Source organism: Apodemus sylvaticus, chromosome 6, assembly GCF_947179515.1.
Source record: "Apodemus sylvaticus chromosome 6, mApoSyl1.1, whole genome shotgun sequence".
NCBI classification, from domain to species: domain Eukaryota; kingdom Metazoa; phylum Chordata; class Mammalia; order Rodentia; family Muridae; genus Apodemus; species Apodemus sylvaticus.
In genome coordinates, this window is record NC_067477.1 from 51,577,658 (window position 1) to 51,594,180 (window position 16,523).

At 44.7% G+C, this 16,523-nt stretch overlaps 1 protein-coding gene across 4 annotated transcripts in view; it reads right to left on the reverse strand.

The window, feature by feature from the left end:
* Frmd6 (FERM domain containing 6) overlaps nt 1–16,523 on the reverse strand; it is a 76,152-nt gene that overhangs the window by 20,681 nt on the left and 38,948 nt on the right. For 3 of the 4 annotated variants that reach the window (XM_052185709.1, XM_052185706.1, XM_052185707.1), the window contains exons 3-6: nt 8,371–8,461; nt 3,820–3,923; nt 2,509–2,585; nt 220–406 (exon numbers count right to left, since the gene is read on the reverse strand). In XM_052185709.1, coding sequence (XP_052041669.1) covers nt 220–406; nt 2,509–2,585; nt 3,820–3,923; nt 8,371–8,461 — 459 coding nt within the window. The remainder of the gene's footprint in view (nt 1–219; nt 407–2,508; nt 2,586–3,819; nt 3,924–8,370; nt 8,462–16,523) is intronic. The other variant, XM_052185708.1, reaches the window with a different exon arrangement.

Below are 16,523 nucleotides of genomic sequence, written 5' to 3' on the forward strand. Positions count from 1 at the left end.
AGACTGTCACTGCTATGCACATTCTAACACGGACGGGGCCAGGTAAGCTTAGGTTCTTCCACATCTAAGATGGCCAGTGAGCCTCCTCAGTGATGAGCGACTAGGAAAGACTCCGCTCGGTACGTGGGCATCACAGGGGTTTCGCTGGGCCCAGCACATACAGGCTCATTTCTTGAAGAGGCTTTGTCCGACTGGATGGAGAATCCAGACAGTACCTACCCATGGCGGGAAGTAAGCCTCTGGCTCGAAGTAGTCTCCATGGTGCACTTTCCTTTTGAAGTTGCCGAGGTCAGCTTGCAGTGCAAAGGCTGCCAGCAGGAAGTAGGCCTCCTCTCTCAGCACACACTGAGAGTGCAGCACCTGTTTCCTTAGGTGCCAGTAATAATAGTATCTCGCAATTCGGTCACTAGAAAACACAGAAAAACAGGCATGTTTTGATGGAATGGTGCAAGCGCATGCCAACAGATCCCAAATCCCATCTGCACCTGCTGGTAGAGGCCCTTGGCTTCTGCTCCCTTGGGTCCTCCTCACCGAGGGGTTAAGGTCCAAGCTGGGACCAGATCACCACCTCAGGAGGCCACAGGGGCAGAAGGCTCACATGCCAAAACCCATACCCCAAAGCTCAGAGCCTTTGGCTCATCCAAAGAAAAGGCAGCTCTGCGGGATTCCACTCCAGTAAGGTGCACGTGTCACGGACACAGACTGGACGCGCAGAAGCTGGGCACTCACAGTCTACATGTCGGTGCTGATCACTCACTGTGGGAACAAACGGGGGGCGGGGGGGAGCTGAGAGCCTGGCCTTCCTGTTTGATGGTCCTTGGACTGTTCCCTTCCCTAGTGCATCCCAGATGCTCTACGGCATTTAAAATGCTTGTAGGAGAATATCTAAGCACCAGTGGCCTGTGACTTTCCACTGTCCTAAAGATGGAAGAAGCAAAGCTTTCCTTAAACATGCCTTGCTCTACAGGACGAGGATGCTGCTTTATGGGCACTTGTCTCGACAACTGTGACACTCCCCACATAAGGAAATGCTAATAGTACATGCTTTCATCCAGTTCACTGAGTAGATGAATGCGCAGTGACACCAGCAGTGCTATCGAGGGTGGGGGTGGGGGTGGGGGGTCACAGGACATCTAGTCAAGTCAAAAGAAATGTTCATGGGCAGATTATAATTAAGGAACATGACTGTGGCCGTGCACGCTTTGAGTGACGTCCCTGGCCTCACTCTCAGGCTGTTCACCTGAGGTCACAGCTCACCAGCAGATGATAATAGAAACATATGGGCCTGTTCTAACCAAGACCAGGGCTGAGAATGAAGAGCTTAAAGGTAAAGCATCTGTGTGGTGCTTTTCCCATGAACAGGGTGCTGTTCCGTGGCTGCCATCTATAATGTTCACTACATGCTGTTGGGTGGTTTATGGTGGGCGGGTGTGTGGTGCATAGACAAAGAGTTAACATTCATTAGCCCTACGGGATTTATTAGTAGCTAAGTCATCTATTTTCCTTCTTTACAGGGCATTCCATCCCTACCACTAAAGTGGGTGTGCACTGCACACATGCTGGGGCTGGCTAATGACGTTTTTCGCCTTTAGAACTATTCTCTATGTACTAATATTCCTTACCCTTCTGCTGATGACAGAAGATAGCAAATGCTAGTTTTGCAAGGAACATTAGCCCAGCGTATTTTTTTTTCTTTCATATGAAGGCTTCTCAAAGTTTAAAAGTAAATGGAAAACATACTCATGTTTCCTATAGTTTCTGTCAGCTGAAAATGTGATCTCTAGCACTGAATCCTACACCAAAGAAAGAGGTTCGAAACCAGCTAATTCTAATTTACACTGTGACGCTGATCAGACATCTGCTTCCAAGAAGCAAAGGTCTGTTCCCTGCCCCTCGGCTTGCACCCTTGATTCCACGGGAAGCCCCCCTCCCCACACTCCAGGCTCACTCTTAGTTTCTTCTTTGTTGTTGTTTTTTCAAGGAGGGGTTTCTCTGTGTGGCCCTGGCTGTCCTAGAACTCACTCTGTAGACCAGGCTGGCCTCAGAGTTCTGCCTGCCTTTGCCTCCCGAGCGCTGGGATTAAAGATGTATGCTTACTCTTAATTTTTAAACTAGTGATTAAGAGTGCAAGCAAGACCTCAAGTGAAGGGGAAACCAGGCTAACGGAAAACCAAGGAGCTCGAGAGAGTCTGTGGCCCTGTCCCACTTGGAAAAGAATATAATCGTATTTGATAAATCTCTTTCCAAAACAACGACAGTTCCTTTGGGCTGCGAGTGAAAATGTGAGCTGGTGACATTAACACTCTCACCCTCAGTCTGCCACGCTCAGGAAGTAACCAACGTGCCTCTGGTGGGTTAGGCAGCAAGAATACAAGGATGTGAAAAACAAGCAAAGCCCCAACTGCTGCTGCCGCAGAGCTGCCGTTCTAACCGCACCGGGATGCGTCTGGTGTCTGTCTAGAGAGCTGCGGCAGGGGCAGCAAGGCTCGGCCATGGGCTGGCTCATACCTGATCAGCTTTCCATTTTCCACGTAGTACTGCACCCGGAAATGGATGATCATGGGAGGCCCGAACTGGTCGATGCCCTAAGACAGAGACACATGCAGTGAGCCGTGTTTAGTTATCTCCAACACAGGCTTCAAAGACAAGCACGCTACCATCACTGGCAAGACACATTTCCAAACACAAACAGACTCATCTGCTTGTAACACGGGGCTTGTAGTAGGTGGAACGCTGTTCCACATGGGCACCAGCTCCACATCCAACCAAGGCGTTAGGACGTAAAGCAGGGCACCCTCCCTCTCCGGATTCTCATTTGCCTGCCACGCTGCCAATGGCAGCATAAGGGAAGATAAAAATAAATGTCATGGAAATTTCTAGCGGAGAGCAGGCTCCTGGCCCAGCTCTGTCCCCTGTGGTGACCATTTGCTCCTTATTACAATGCTCTCTTGTTCCCTCAGCATTCCACACAGCACATTCTAATACACTGATTGTTTACTTAAATGCTGGAGACTTTACTCTGCAGTTGGCTTCCATGTCATCTTCCAGCTTAGCCCAGGAATCCTGCACTGCTACGGAGGACCTGCTGCACTACTATGGGAGGACCTGCTGCACTGCTATGGGAGGACCTCCTGCACTGCTATGGGAGGACCTCCTGCACTGCTATGGGAGGACCTCCTGCACTTCTCTGGGAGGACCCACTGCACTGCTATGGAGGATCTCCTGTACTGCTATGGGAGGACCTACTGCACTTCTATGGGAGGACCTCCTGCACTGCTATGGGAGGACCTACTGCACTTCTATGGGAGGACCTCCTGCACTGCTATGGGAGGACCTCCTGCACTGCTATGGAGGATCTAGGATTAGTTGTAATTTCATTCCTGACTCACTAGGTGATGGTAGAAACTACGAGTCCCATCCTATGCTCCCCACTCCCCAATGATATTAACCACATAAAGATGCCACGGTGCACAGGAAAACAACAAAGGCTCAGATGCAAGAACCACCAAAAAGCAAATCTAAAAATTACTAAGACCTCCTACAAGTTGTGACAACACTGTCACAGGAGAAAACCAGATCCTCTCTCCTGCTTTAGACTTTAAAGCACTACTCCACGATTATCGAAACATTGTAACCTATCGGTTTATGCTGCTAGGTATTCACATCTGGTCCACTTGGCATTTCAGTGCTTGTAATTTTCCCTTTTCAGTTTCTACTGGATAAATTATTGCCTATGCTTTTTTTTTTTATTTTAACGTGACAGCTAACATAAACATTTTTACAGAATAAAAAGAATTTTGCGTATAAATGTAATCTCACCCAAGTGACTTCGTATTGCCGTACCTTGCTGGCCTCCTTTTTCCATTCTTTTGGACAATACTTATAAAGCTTTTGTGACAATTCCATATATACATGTTCGTTATCTGCACATTAAAAAAAGAGAGAGACAAGATGCTCAAGAGAAAAGATTTGTTTAAAAGAAAAAAAAAAAAACCTATTCAAAGCTACAGTTCCAGAAACCAGCCTCCGATCTGAGAATGCGCACAAAGACACAAAAAGACCCGAGGGCACGGGCTGGACATACTGAGCTTCTGCAACACGCCACCCAGGATTACAGAGGATGCAAAGCTTAGACGAAATGTGGTTTCTAACAAACGCATGTGCTTAGCTTCCAGGATCTTACAAACCACCTAGCGTCCATTCCTGTGGACACACAGCTTAGAGAAACGCTTTGGTTTAGGGGAGAGAAGACTCTTCTTTTCATAGGTGCTACATGCTGACACGGCAGCACTGTGCCCTGGTCGCTCTCAAAACTGGGGCATTGATGGCAGCTCATTTCCAAGTGCCGGCCAACACCTGCTTTCTGAAGACAGAAACATCCAGTCCATGTTCCCCATGCCAGAGCGGGAGCTTGCCAGAAGGACAAACCATCCCTGGACCTGCCTTTGGGATCTATCCTACAGAAAAGTCTTGCGGAAAAATGAGATTTGAACCCAAACAATCCCCCAACTGGGGCTGGGGTGGTGACATGTTTTTAAAGTGAATAGAAAATCTGTCTACTGGAACTTACATAAAATGAGTGGAGTGTAAGAAAGCAAGCCGGCCCAAACACACTTTTATTTTCCATTTTTCTTCGAGACAAGTTTTTGCAAAGATATTTTTCACAAGAGAAGTCTTTGGCATTCTGATCTTGTACAAGGTTGTAGTTAACACACACACACACACACACACACACACACACACACACACACACACACACACACTCTCTCACTCACTCTAGCTATGTTTTTCTTCCATCAGTAAAGGCATCTTCTTCTGGATGCTCTGTAACAGCCTTCACTATGAAGGGATGTGCACCATACTCATCCCACGAAGATGTGAGCTGACTCCACAGTGAAACCCTGATGACTGCAAGATGCCATTGAAAGTAATGCTACTCTGTCCTAAGTAGGTTGTTCAGGCCTCTTAACATGAAAGCTGAGAGAAGAAATGTTCCACTTAACCCAACGCCTAGGTCACTAAAGCTGTCTCCTGGCACTTTTACTGACTGAACATGACTTTGACTTGTGTGTGGTTTGAGCTCCTGTTGGAAGCAGCAAAATGATGACTAGAAGTGAGACTGCTCAGAGCAGCACATGCATATTTAGATTTTATGTTTTATTGAAAATAAAATTTTCATAGACTATATTCTGTGGTTTCTCCTCCCTGACTCCTCCTATATTCTCCACACCTTCCCTTCCACCCAATTCCATGCTTCCTCTTATTCTTTAGATAAAAAATGCTAATAATCAGAATATCAAAAACAAAACAAAGAAAAAGCACAAGATAGACAGACAGACAGACAGACACACACACACACACACACACACACACACACAAATAAAACCCATAAAAGTACAAAATCAGAAATAATAATATACAAGCAAAAGACCAGTTAAGATAAAAAATGCCCAAACAAAGCAATATGAGACAAAATGTCTACAAAAATACCACTGATTTTGGTTTGTGCTGGCCATCTACTGCTGGGCATGGGGCCTACCCCTAAGTGGGGTGTGTATACCCAGTGAGTCTCCACTAGAGAATACCAAGTTTTCCTTTGGTGAGTGGCTGTTAGAGATAGCTTCTGGGTTAGGAATGGACAGTACTCCCCCTCTCGGCTGAGACTCTAGTCTAGCTGAGGCCTGTGCAGCCCTTGTGCGTGCTGACAATGCACACCTTAAATGACCTTCATGTGTCTATCACTTGACAGTGTGACCAGAGCTATCTAGCTTAGGAACTCTGGGTAGGTGAACACATGTAGACTGGTGGACGCCCTCGAATGTGCACCTGTGTACTATCTTCCCAAATGCCTGGGCATATAAGCCAGGTTTCTCATTGCTGAAGAAAGAAGCCACAAACAATGGAAAGCAGAGGTAGACTGAATCTCATGGAACTGGATTATCATTAGAAGTGTTAACACGAGCTCGTGGAGATCACAGAAAGTAAGTGGAGAAACTTTTCCCAAAAGCTACCATCACCATAAGGACATAATTATTGTGTCTCACGATACGGTACAGAGAGAACGGCACATTATCATTATCTTATATCCCCACCCAAATCATACATAACCTGAATTAATCACGAGGAAACATAAACCCAACCCAAATTTAAGGACATTCCACAGTAACCTGTCTGTTCTCTTAAAAAAAAAAAAAGCCAAGGTCACAGGGAAGGGTGAAGGGATGGCTGAGGAACACAGACTTGAACCAGGCCATCTGTGACTGTCACAGATAGTTCTAGGATCCCTGGAAAAACTAAAGACATTAGCATTAGGGCACAGACTTCCTGACTGTAATGTTGCTCCGTGGTTATGTACAAGATGCTGCTGGTCTTCTGTGCAGAGATGGGAAACAGGCAGGTAGATCACAGATGGAGGAGGAAAAGCTGGTGTTATCACCTAAGGAGACTCGTAATGTCTTCTTGGAACTTTGAAATTATTTCAACACAAAACTGAAAGAATTGGGGTGACATTGTGATTCTTGGTATTTAGATGGATTTTAGAGAGTATTAGACTAGCTGAATCTTAAAATGTCAATGTTCAAAGTACTGAAGAATTACATTCTTTCCAACTATTGAATAGACAACTTCAGTCACCAATTTAAAATGGTGTGAGTGGCTTCAGAGTAAAGCCATCCTTCAGACCGATGGTGGATACATGCCGTACGTCTATACAGACACTGGGAGGAGAGCCAAGTGCGAGGGATGGACTCTGGGCGATACAGTATCAGTGTAGGCTCCACCAGGTTGGGGCTGACGGTGGGGAAGCTATACCCTCACATACGTGGCACGGCGTTCTAGAACCCTCTGTACTTCCACGGCGTTCTAGAACCCTCTGTACTTCCTGCTCACCTGCCTGGGGATCCAAATCCACACTAAGAAAACAAAACCTGTGAGGCAAATTCTCAAGTGTATGTCTACCCTGCAAAGCTGGCATGACAGCAGCTTCTGTCTGTCACATTGTCTTGACAGTGAGAGAAACTGGTGGCATGTCTGAAGAGACCTGCTAGCCAGCGGTAGAACCAGAATCTGAACCAGGCCACTTGACTGACTGCTGTTCTAACACTCCTTCACCACACCACAAACTCTCCTTTAAGGAGCACCTAAGGAAGCTGTGAACTGGTTTTCTTGGACTGACTTGTTGAACCACAGAGATCAACAGTCTGCTGCAGGTGCAGAAGGAAAAACGCCTTTGAGAGCAGAGCAAGAGTTGTCTGGAATCTGGGAGGCAGCTTCCTGCTTCTACACCCAAAGATGGAGGCCAGCATTTCCTGTTTTCACTGCGCTGACTACTACAGGAACAAAGCGGGGGGCAAATGGCTGAATTGTAGGGATATCTGTATTCCTCATTCCATGTTCCAAGACAGGCAACCGAACACAGTTCCCATTTTGGAGGAAAGGGAGCCCGCTTTATCTGTTGACAATGTATTTTCTAACCCGGCAGATAGAAACATTCGCAGTACTGACTAGATTCTCAAACGATCACGATCCTTTAGATGTAAAACAGTCCGAGAAAATGACTAACCACATAAGTGTAGAAAGTATAATTAAACACAAGTAAATCTCCTTGAAAAAGATGAGCAGACATGTTAAAATATTCTGAGATTTAAAAAGCAAAGCCGAGAAATTCCTAGATACACTTTGCCATAAGATAGCTTTTAACAAATGGCTGTAAGTCCCAAGGGTCTGGTGCTAAGTAGGGGACATGAGACACAGTGTCTATGAAATCCTTCCCTGCAAATTCCTAATATAGTGGTGGAAGAAAATGACTGCATTTCACAGTCATACCGCCTGACTAGAAAAAAGAAAAGGACTTGGAAGAAACACAGAAAAAAATTTTCAATTAATCCATCACTGTCACACTTTTAACTGCAAGAGGATCTGAACAGAAGAAAGGTGGGTTTACTGTGTTCAAAATGTCTGTAATGTCATAAGCCATTATCACTTGTAGCCTTGTAGATGGTAATGACAAATGACAAAACCCATCCACTTTCCTCCAGGATAGGGCTGCTCTCCATGGTCAAGGAAACAGCAGCAACAATAAAAACCAAGCCCGGTTCATTAAAACAAAATAAAACAAAACAAAAGGAGCTGACATATAAATGTCTACATTCATAAAAGTAATATTAAGTCTAAAATGTAATAACAATAATAAAATTCCTAAATCACAGAAGTACATCAGTTGACATTAGAAAATAAATACTTCACTAAGAATGATGATTAGTTGGTGGATATTTTGACAATTATATCACATAGTATGATGGCTTTAGACTTTAAAATGTCATTTCCTTGAAGACAGTTGGCTAAAGATACGGAGTGGACTGAGAGACTTACTTTGTATAACACTGAGACCAAAGAGGTGACTGTCCTTTAACCTGAGCAGGTCACACACCTGGACCAGCAACTGGTGACACAGAATTTTAACCTGTGGGAGGGAGAAAAAAAAAAAAGACACTTGAGCTAATTAAATTCAGCCATATTGCCACAATGAGACACTTTTTAAACTTTGTAAATATGCACCTTCCCGGGACATGCTGACATCAACAAAATCACCCCCGGTTTATGGAAATCACTGCAGCCTGGGGCTGGGTCTCAATAATGACTAGCAGTCTGTGCAGTATGTTAATGGGGTACCAATGCAACCTTACACAAGACTCACAAATCTCATGGCACGTGGATCAGGTTCTCAGACCCTACATGAAAAATAGGCCTTCAGAAGAGCTTGCTCCATTTAAGGTATTTATTTAGTATTTTGTCTTTTAACATTTTTTCTTACTTTTATGGATACATTTTAATACAGTACTCAATGTTTTGGTATACCCTACAGCAGTGGTTCTCAAATGTCCTAATGCTGTGACCCTTTAAATATAGGTCCTCATATTGTGTTTTTTTTTTTTTTTTAAGACAGGGTCTCTCTGTGTAGCCTTGGCTGTCCTGGAACTCACTTTGTAGACCAGGCTGGCCTCGAACTCAGAAATCCGAACTCAGAAATCCGCCTGCCTCTGCCTCCCAAGTGCCGAGATTAAAGGCGAGCGCCACCACCACCCAGCTTCCTCATATTGTGCTGAGCCCCATTCATGAAGTTATTTTTGTTGTTACTTTATAACTGCAATTTTTTCCACTGTTAAGAATCATAATGCAAAGCCGGGCGGTGGTGGCGCACACCTTTAATCCCAGCACTTGGGAGGCAGAGGCAGGCAGATTTCTGAGTCCAAGGCCAGCCTGGTCTACAGAGTGAGTTCCAGGACAGCCAGGGCTACACAGAGAAACCCTGTCTCGGAAAAAAAAAACAAATCAAAAAAAAAAAAAAAAAACAAAAAAACAAAAAAAACCCCAAGCCCCCCCCCCCCAAAAAAAGAATCGTAATGCAAATATCTGTGTTTTCTGATGGTCTTAGGTGACTCCTGTAAAGGGTGGTTTACCACTCCTAGGGGTGATGACCCCCAGGTTGAGAACTGCCGCAGGCAGTATGGATTAACCAATGCAGTACCTCGTGTCATTTTTGTATGTGTAAGGACACTTACGACCCACGCTCAGGCAGCAACGATTAGGTATCCAGCACATGATTAGCCATGGTCGCCATTCTGTATAGCTTTCTTGAACTTATTCATCCTGTTGGCTGAAACCCCAGATCCTTTGGCCCACATCTCCCTGCTCTGCCCACCTCAGGCCCTGGCAACTACCATGCACTCTGCTTCTATGAGGCACCCTTTTATGACTGCACATGCAGACTTTGCCTACCTTATGACATTTAGTATAATGCTCTGCAGATTTACCCATAGTGTTGCAAATGAGTCTCCCTCCTGATGTGGCTTATTACTCCACCACGTGTGGATGTGCCACACTGTCTCTTCAGCTGTCAGTGGGCGCCACCACCTGCTATGAAGGAGGCTGCAGGCAATGTGACATGGAGGTGCACGTCCACCAGTGAGGCCTGAGGTGGAAATTTGTGTGTGTGTGTGTGTGTGTGTGTTTTAACAACTCAGTTGTGTCACGTGATATTTTTCGGGAAGCTGTCTTATGTGAGGGCACGTGATGTTTTGATGAAAACAATGACTTGAGAGGGCACGTGATGTTTAGAGAGATAAAGGAAACCACACACACAGTGAGGATGCTCTTGCATTGTTACAGCATCCAACACTTCGCTGGTCTTCACCTTGTAGGGAGAAAAGCACCAAAGAACTTGTGGTATTCCAGCTGCTTCTGGCTGTGCTGGTTAGGTGGAGCCTTGCTGTTTCTGCGGCTGCTACTGATTTGTGTTTGGTGTTTACTATTGAATTGGACTGGGGCATCCTGACAAGGAAGAGCAGAATTTCCCAAAGGAACTACTTCTAAAACAGGTCCACAACATTGTTTTCCTATTAACTTTCTCTCCCCGCTACCTCTGCTCTGTGGGTTGAACCGTTTAAGAAGCCTAAACAAAGTAGGTTTTGAAAAACTCTAAGCACACAGATGTCGTTTCCTCTGGATGTCCGGGAGAGGACTGCGAGATCACACACTCAGTCTGTATGTAATGCTCTGAGGACACACATGCTGTTTGCCACAGGACCACACTGCTTTACATTCAGACCAGCAGGTGACAAGTGCCCTTCCCCTCCATGTCCTCAGCAACTCTTGTCACCAGCTTTTCTATTTGGTGACAGCCATCTAAACACCTGTAAGGCAGTACTTTGCTGCTGTTTTAATTTACACTTTCTTGATGCTTACTGAGGCTAAGTACTCTTTAGCTACCCACCAGTCCCCTGTGTGTCTTCCCATGAGAAGGTCCGCTTAGGGCGTCTATTTTAAAGCAAAGTTTTCTTCTTAAAGGTGTAAGCAAAATACTCATCTACTGCCCAGTGACAGACAGACTGCCCAGATTTTATTTATTTTAATCCATCCCGGTTACTGCTTAACTCATTTTTCTCTTTCTGAATTGAATGAGTGTAATTCAATCATACCAACATAATTTCTACTAATATGAGATTCTGGAGATGAGCTATTCTGAATTGAGAAGATATTAGATATTTTTGTTTTGTATATATGTGTGTGTATATACATGCATGTATTTGTACACATGACGTGTGTGTGAATGGTGGTGGTGGTGTCAGAGGACAACCTTGTTTGAGAGTCTCTTTGTCCTCTGATTCCAAACACTGTAACACGCCAAGCTTTTAACTGGGTTCTGGGACTTGAACTCAGGTCCTCAGGGTTATGTAGCAAGCACTTATATCCTGAGGCAAATCTCCAGGCCCCAGATACGGTTCGGATGCTTTCTCTACTGAGTGAACTATGAGGTGGGAGGTAAGTGAGCCTCCCCAGTCTGCCTAACGGAAACCGAATCACCCAAGAAAGCCCCCAGCTCAACTTCTTTATTTTATAGAGGTAGAAAATAAAACTGTTCCAAGTCATGTGAGTAATAACAAAGGCAGACCCTCAAAAGTTATATGTACTAAAAGTTACATCCTTGAAACACATGGGCAACACAGCCTTTGTGATTTTGTCTGTACATGTTACATGTCCCCTTCCTCTCAGAGGCATTGTCTGCTTTCTTGTGCTTTTTTCAATGATATCTGAAGTATAGTTTTATAATTTATAATTTCAGTGACTATGATTTACTTAATTAAATTACCAAACTTTTATCATATTATTGTCATACAGAACTAAAACTAAGAAAACAAAAACGTGCAAAATCCCAGAGGAAAGAGCAGAAGGCCGAGGGCCAGAGCACCTCCTCAGTTCTTCAGGCACAGGCCATGAAGGAAGTGGCTGAGGAGGCCGTGAAGGCTACTGCTTACTTCTTGCTACCCTGACAAAACACCTGGCTCGTGGTCCCTTGCTGTAGGAAGGGGTGGGGGTGGGGAGGTCACGTGACATCCCCAGTCAGCAGAGGTGCATGCCCGCTGGCTGCTCAGCTAACTGTCACGGTTTTATTCAGTTTGGGATCCCAGTCCACGGGGTGGTCACCCACACTGAAGAGTGTATCTTCTGTGTCAATTAACCTTATCTAGAGAGTCTGTCACAGACATGTTGAGTAGATCCTGTCACAGTGACAATGAAGATGGGCCATTTCAGGAAGGGTCAGGCTATCCAGGACCTGCGTGCAGCAGGTACCATGGTGATTACTGAAGAGTGAGCAGGATTCCGTTCTCAGAGAGGACCTCTGCTGTACTCCACTAGACATGTCTCCCTGTCACCCCGATGAACACTCTAGCTTAGAAACGTGCCATCCAGCAACACTTTCAAATCTTATTTTATGTGCACAGGTGTTTTGCCTGAATGTCTGTCTGTCTGTCTGTCTGTCTGTCTGTCTGTCTACCACATGCATGCAGTGTCCTCAGAAGCTAGAAAATAGCACTAGCTTCCCTGGAACTGATTGTGAGTGCATGTGTGTCCTCTGGAAGAGCCGCCAGTGCATTAGCTTCTGAGCCATCTCTCCAGCCCTGTCAGGCAGCAATTTAATTACAATGTATTGATGCAAACTTACCTCACCACTGGGAAGACCCACTGGCTGCTGGGAATCATCACCAGCCTCTTGGGCTAGCTTGATCCAGCAGCTTGGGTATTTACTTTGTGTCCTAGTGAAGTCCTCCTTATTGCCAAGGCTCACTGTAAACACTGGGTTAGTATTCCATCTGGTAACTATACTGTTACAAGTAAGTTTAAACAGACTGATAGCGAAGAGGAGAAAGGACCACATTTACACACAACTCTTACAGTGAATTCAGCTCCATAAACTTGAAACTTAAAATGTCCCACTGTTCCTGGGGCCCTTTTAACCCTTAGCTTGGCTGCATTTAAATTTTAGTTGGAAATAGAGCAGTCAGATGAAATGTAACAAGCTGCTAAATTCCAAATTACAAACTGAACATTTATAAAATAAAATATGTGGTGACTCTTGACTAAACAAGGCTGTGCCTTTCTTCCCGGCATCCTGTCTAATTATTACTGTTCCGCTACTTTAAATCAAGTATCTGGAGCCTTCTGCTAAAGCTCTTTAACAATCATCAAGTAAGTATAGTGTTCTTGTTTAAAAACTATAATTAAAGAAGGATGTGGCTTGAACGTGTTACCTGCTGTGAAAACAGGATCCAGCGTGGGGTATTTGCAGACTAGAATCTTTAAAGCCACATGGCTGATTGTGAAATTTCTTAATCCCTTTCATCTTCAGGGGCAATGGGACTTTAGAAAGCACTACATTCTCAACAGCGTAGGCTTTATCTAAAAATACCCTCTGTGTTGGACTCTGAATTGGAATGGGTTTGATCCTTGCTGTGCCAATTGTTTGTTACCAGGCAAGGATGCTTGAAATAGTCTCTGGTAAGAAAGAATTGTTTGCCTAACCGCAAGGACTAGAGGTGCAAGCTTTGGCTCTGTGATTTCTGCCACTCTAAAAACTCTCTGTCTCTTACAGAATTTACCAGCATTTATTTTTTTTTTAATGTCCATTTTTTTGTATTTGTTTGATGATTAAGATTAATTTTTTTTCCCGTTTTTCGAGACAGGGTTTCTCTGTGTAAACCTGGCTGTCCTGGAACTCAACTCTGTAGACCAGGTGATTAAGATTAATTTAAAATAGTTCCTATTAGTATAATTCATGGAGATTCAAAATGACTAAAACATTACACTTATTCCAGATGCAGAAAGCCAATATGAAGTCAACTATACCTGCCAGGGGAAAACTTTATTTTAAAAAAGTTTATGTGAGTGTGCCCTGCCTGCTGGGGTAGGGACTGGAAGGCCACTGAAAAACAGTATTGTTACAATTAATTCCTATGCCCAACACGGCAAATAGCAAAATCACCACTCTGCTGTGGGGAGAAGGAATCCTGGAAGATACGAACTGCTTTTCTGGCAGCGGGTAAGTCATCCTTCCAGAGGTCCCAAGGCTCGCCGGAGGGGGGCCTCGGCATGGAGGAGATCTGCATCCTGGGGTAGGAAATGTGGACTGCGAGGCGCTACTCCATCCATCCAGACCGACTTACTGAGCTGCTCTGGGGTACAAAGTTCTTAACACATGGAGCATCTTTGACGTATTCCCACACGAGGCATAGAATAGCCCCACTTCACACATAAGAAACCAAACCGGAATAATAAATGACAGACTTAAGCATGCCCACATCTTCAAAGGAACCATGGAGCAGACGGGTCAGTCCAGGCCCCAGTATCAACAGCCTCAGTGACTGACACAGGCTCCAAGGTACAGTAAGAGGTAGCACTCAGTAGAGGGGCTGGGCCACCGCCTTTCCTGTCTGCCTTAGGATTTTATCAAGTCTCCAGTCCCTACTGAGGAATTTTGCTAAATGAAGATTCCTGTGTCCTGCCCTAGATCTACATCAGCGTCTCTATGGGTGAAGCCCACAGAGCCCCTTCCCCATTAGTACACGGTCGGGTTTAAAGCCACCCATCTACATAGCAGTGTATGTGTGGGAAAGCTATGCCACAGTACCACTTTAAGGCAATTTTACCAGACTGAAATTAAGTTTTAAAAAAATGAAGGCTGACAGTAGGAAGAACGTTTTTAAAATGCTAAGTATGACCCCATAACGCACGCCACGAACCCGCCTGGGGTCTTTTGGTCTGTTCTCTAGAGCTATTTCCCTCGGGTGAGACTCTAGGGCCAATGAATTCCTGCAGAAACTGTAGCCACCACTTAGTGTTCCTCATAAAGACAGATCTGTTAGGACTCCTCCCCACCCTGTACACAGGCACATGCTAGACACCTGTGGACATACACACCTCGCACACTGGTGGACATGCTTACACACCTCGCACACTGGTGGACATGCTTACACACCTCGCACACTGGTGGACATGCTTACACACCTCGCATACTCGGGACATGCTTACACACCTCGCACACTGGTGGACATGCTTACACACCTCGCATACTCGTGGACATGCTTACACACCTCGCACACTTGTGGACATGCTTACACACGTCACACATTGGTGGACATGCTTACATACCTCACACACTGGTGGACATGCTTACACATCTCACATACTCGGGATATACTTACACATCTCGCACACTGGTGGACATGCTTACATACCTTGCACACTGGTGGACATGCTTACACACCTTGCATACTCGTGGACATGTTTACATACCTCGCACACTCGACATGCTTACACTTCAGCATACCTCACTGGATAACAGATGAACAAAAGTGAGAGGAGTTTCCTCAACATACATGCTCTATGTCCTAGACTGCATGTGCTTAAAATTTTAAAGGATACATTATATATGACTGACTTCACACAACAGATCCATAAATATAGTAGAATTTTACTTTCATTTTAATTTATGTTTCTGGTACCCACATTGAAATGTTTCTAATTTTCATTATATTTTAAAAATCAAGTCCTGTAAAGATAATAGTCTGTTACCCCTATACACCCAAAACCAATTTCAAGTTCCCCAATCAGGATCCTAGCTTATTACTAGAAACTCCGGCCAGAAGACAGTAAAATCCACCCACCCATGAGGCAGGTGTGGTGCTCCTGAGCAACCCTGAGGTGACCTGCACAAGTCAAGAACCTGTTGGCTGCTTGAATGAAACCAAGATGCTATGGTTACAGCAGAACCTTGCCGCAATCTAAACTGTTAATGAAGTTATTTAAAAGTCATATATGTTCTACATAAATTATTTCACTATACAAAACATAATATAACTACACCTGCATACAAGCAGAAAACTAACTCTCGGCAAGCTTTCCTTAGTTCCATCAGGGTGACAGGTCTGGGCATGGCCGTTCACACCTTTAGTTCCAGCACTTGAGAGATAGGCAGATGTCAGATGCCTTTGAGTTTGAGGCTAGTCTGGTCTACACAGCAGTTTCTAGGCCAGCCTGGCCTACATAGTGAAGCCTTATCTTTTTTTTTTAAGTCTTTTGTTTTGTTTTGTTTTGTTTTTTGGATTTCGGTTTTGTCGAGACAGGGTTTCTCTGTGTAGCCCTGGCTGTCCTGGAACTCTGTAGACCAGGCTGGCCTTGAACTCAGAAATCTGCCTGCCTCTGCCTCCCAGAGTGCCTGGATTACAGGTGTGGGCCACCTCCACCCAGCCTGTGAAGCCTTATCTTAAAAACAACAACAACAACAAACCTAAAACCAAAAAACAACAACAACAACAAAAAACCTCGAGTTGATAGGTACAAAACTGATTACCAAGAACCTGCTGGCAGCTCTCAGCCAGCTGTGCTTACTGGGATATTCTATGATTTACATATCTACTCTGATAAAAACTAGTGACCTAGGTGTGTCTGTGTCTATAGAACTACGCCCCAGAAAGGGTCACAGCAGTTTTATTAATATTAGTCGGGAATTTTAAATGACATAATAATCATCAACAGCAGTAAGCGTGCAACAAATGGGACTCAGCCATACTGCTGGGATATTATGAGGAAGACAACATGACTGCTGTTGTGGCAATTTCGTGGGCAGATGCAGAGGGAAAAGGGCTTTAAGACAAGAACTGCATCATTCTGGCGGCAGGAGGATGGTA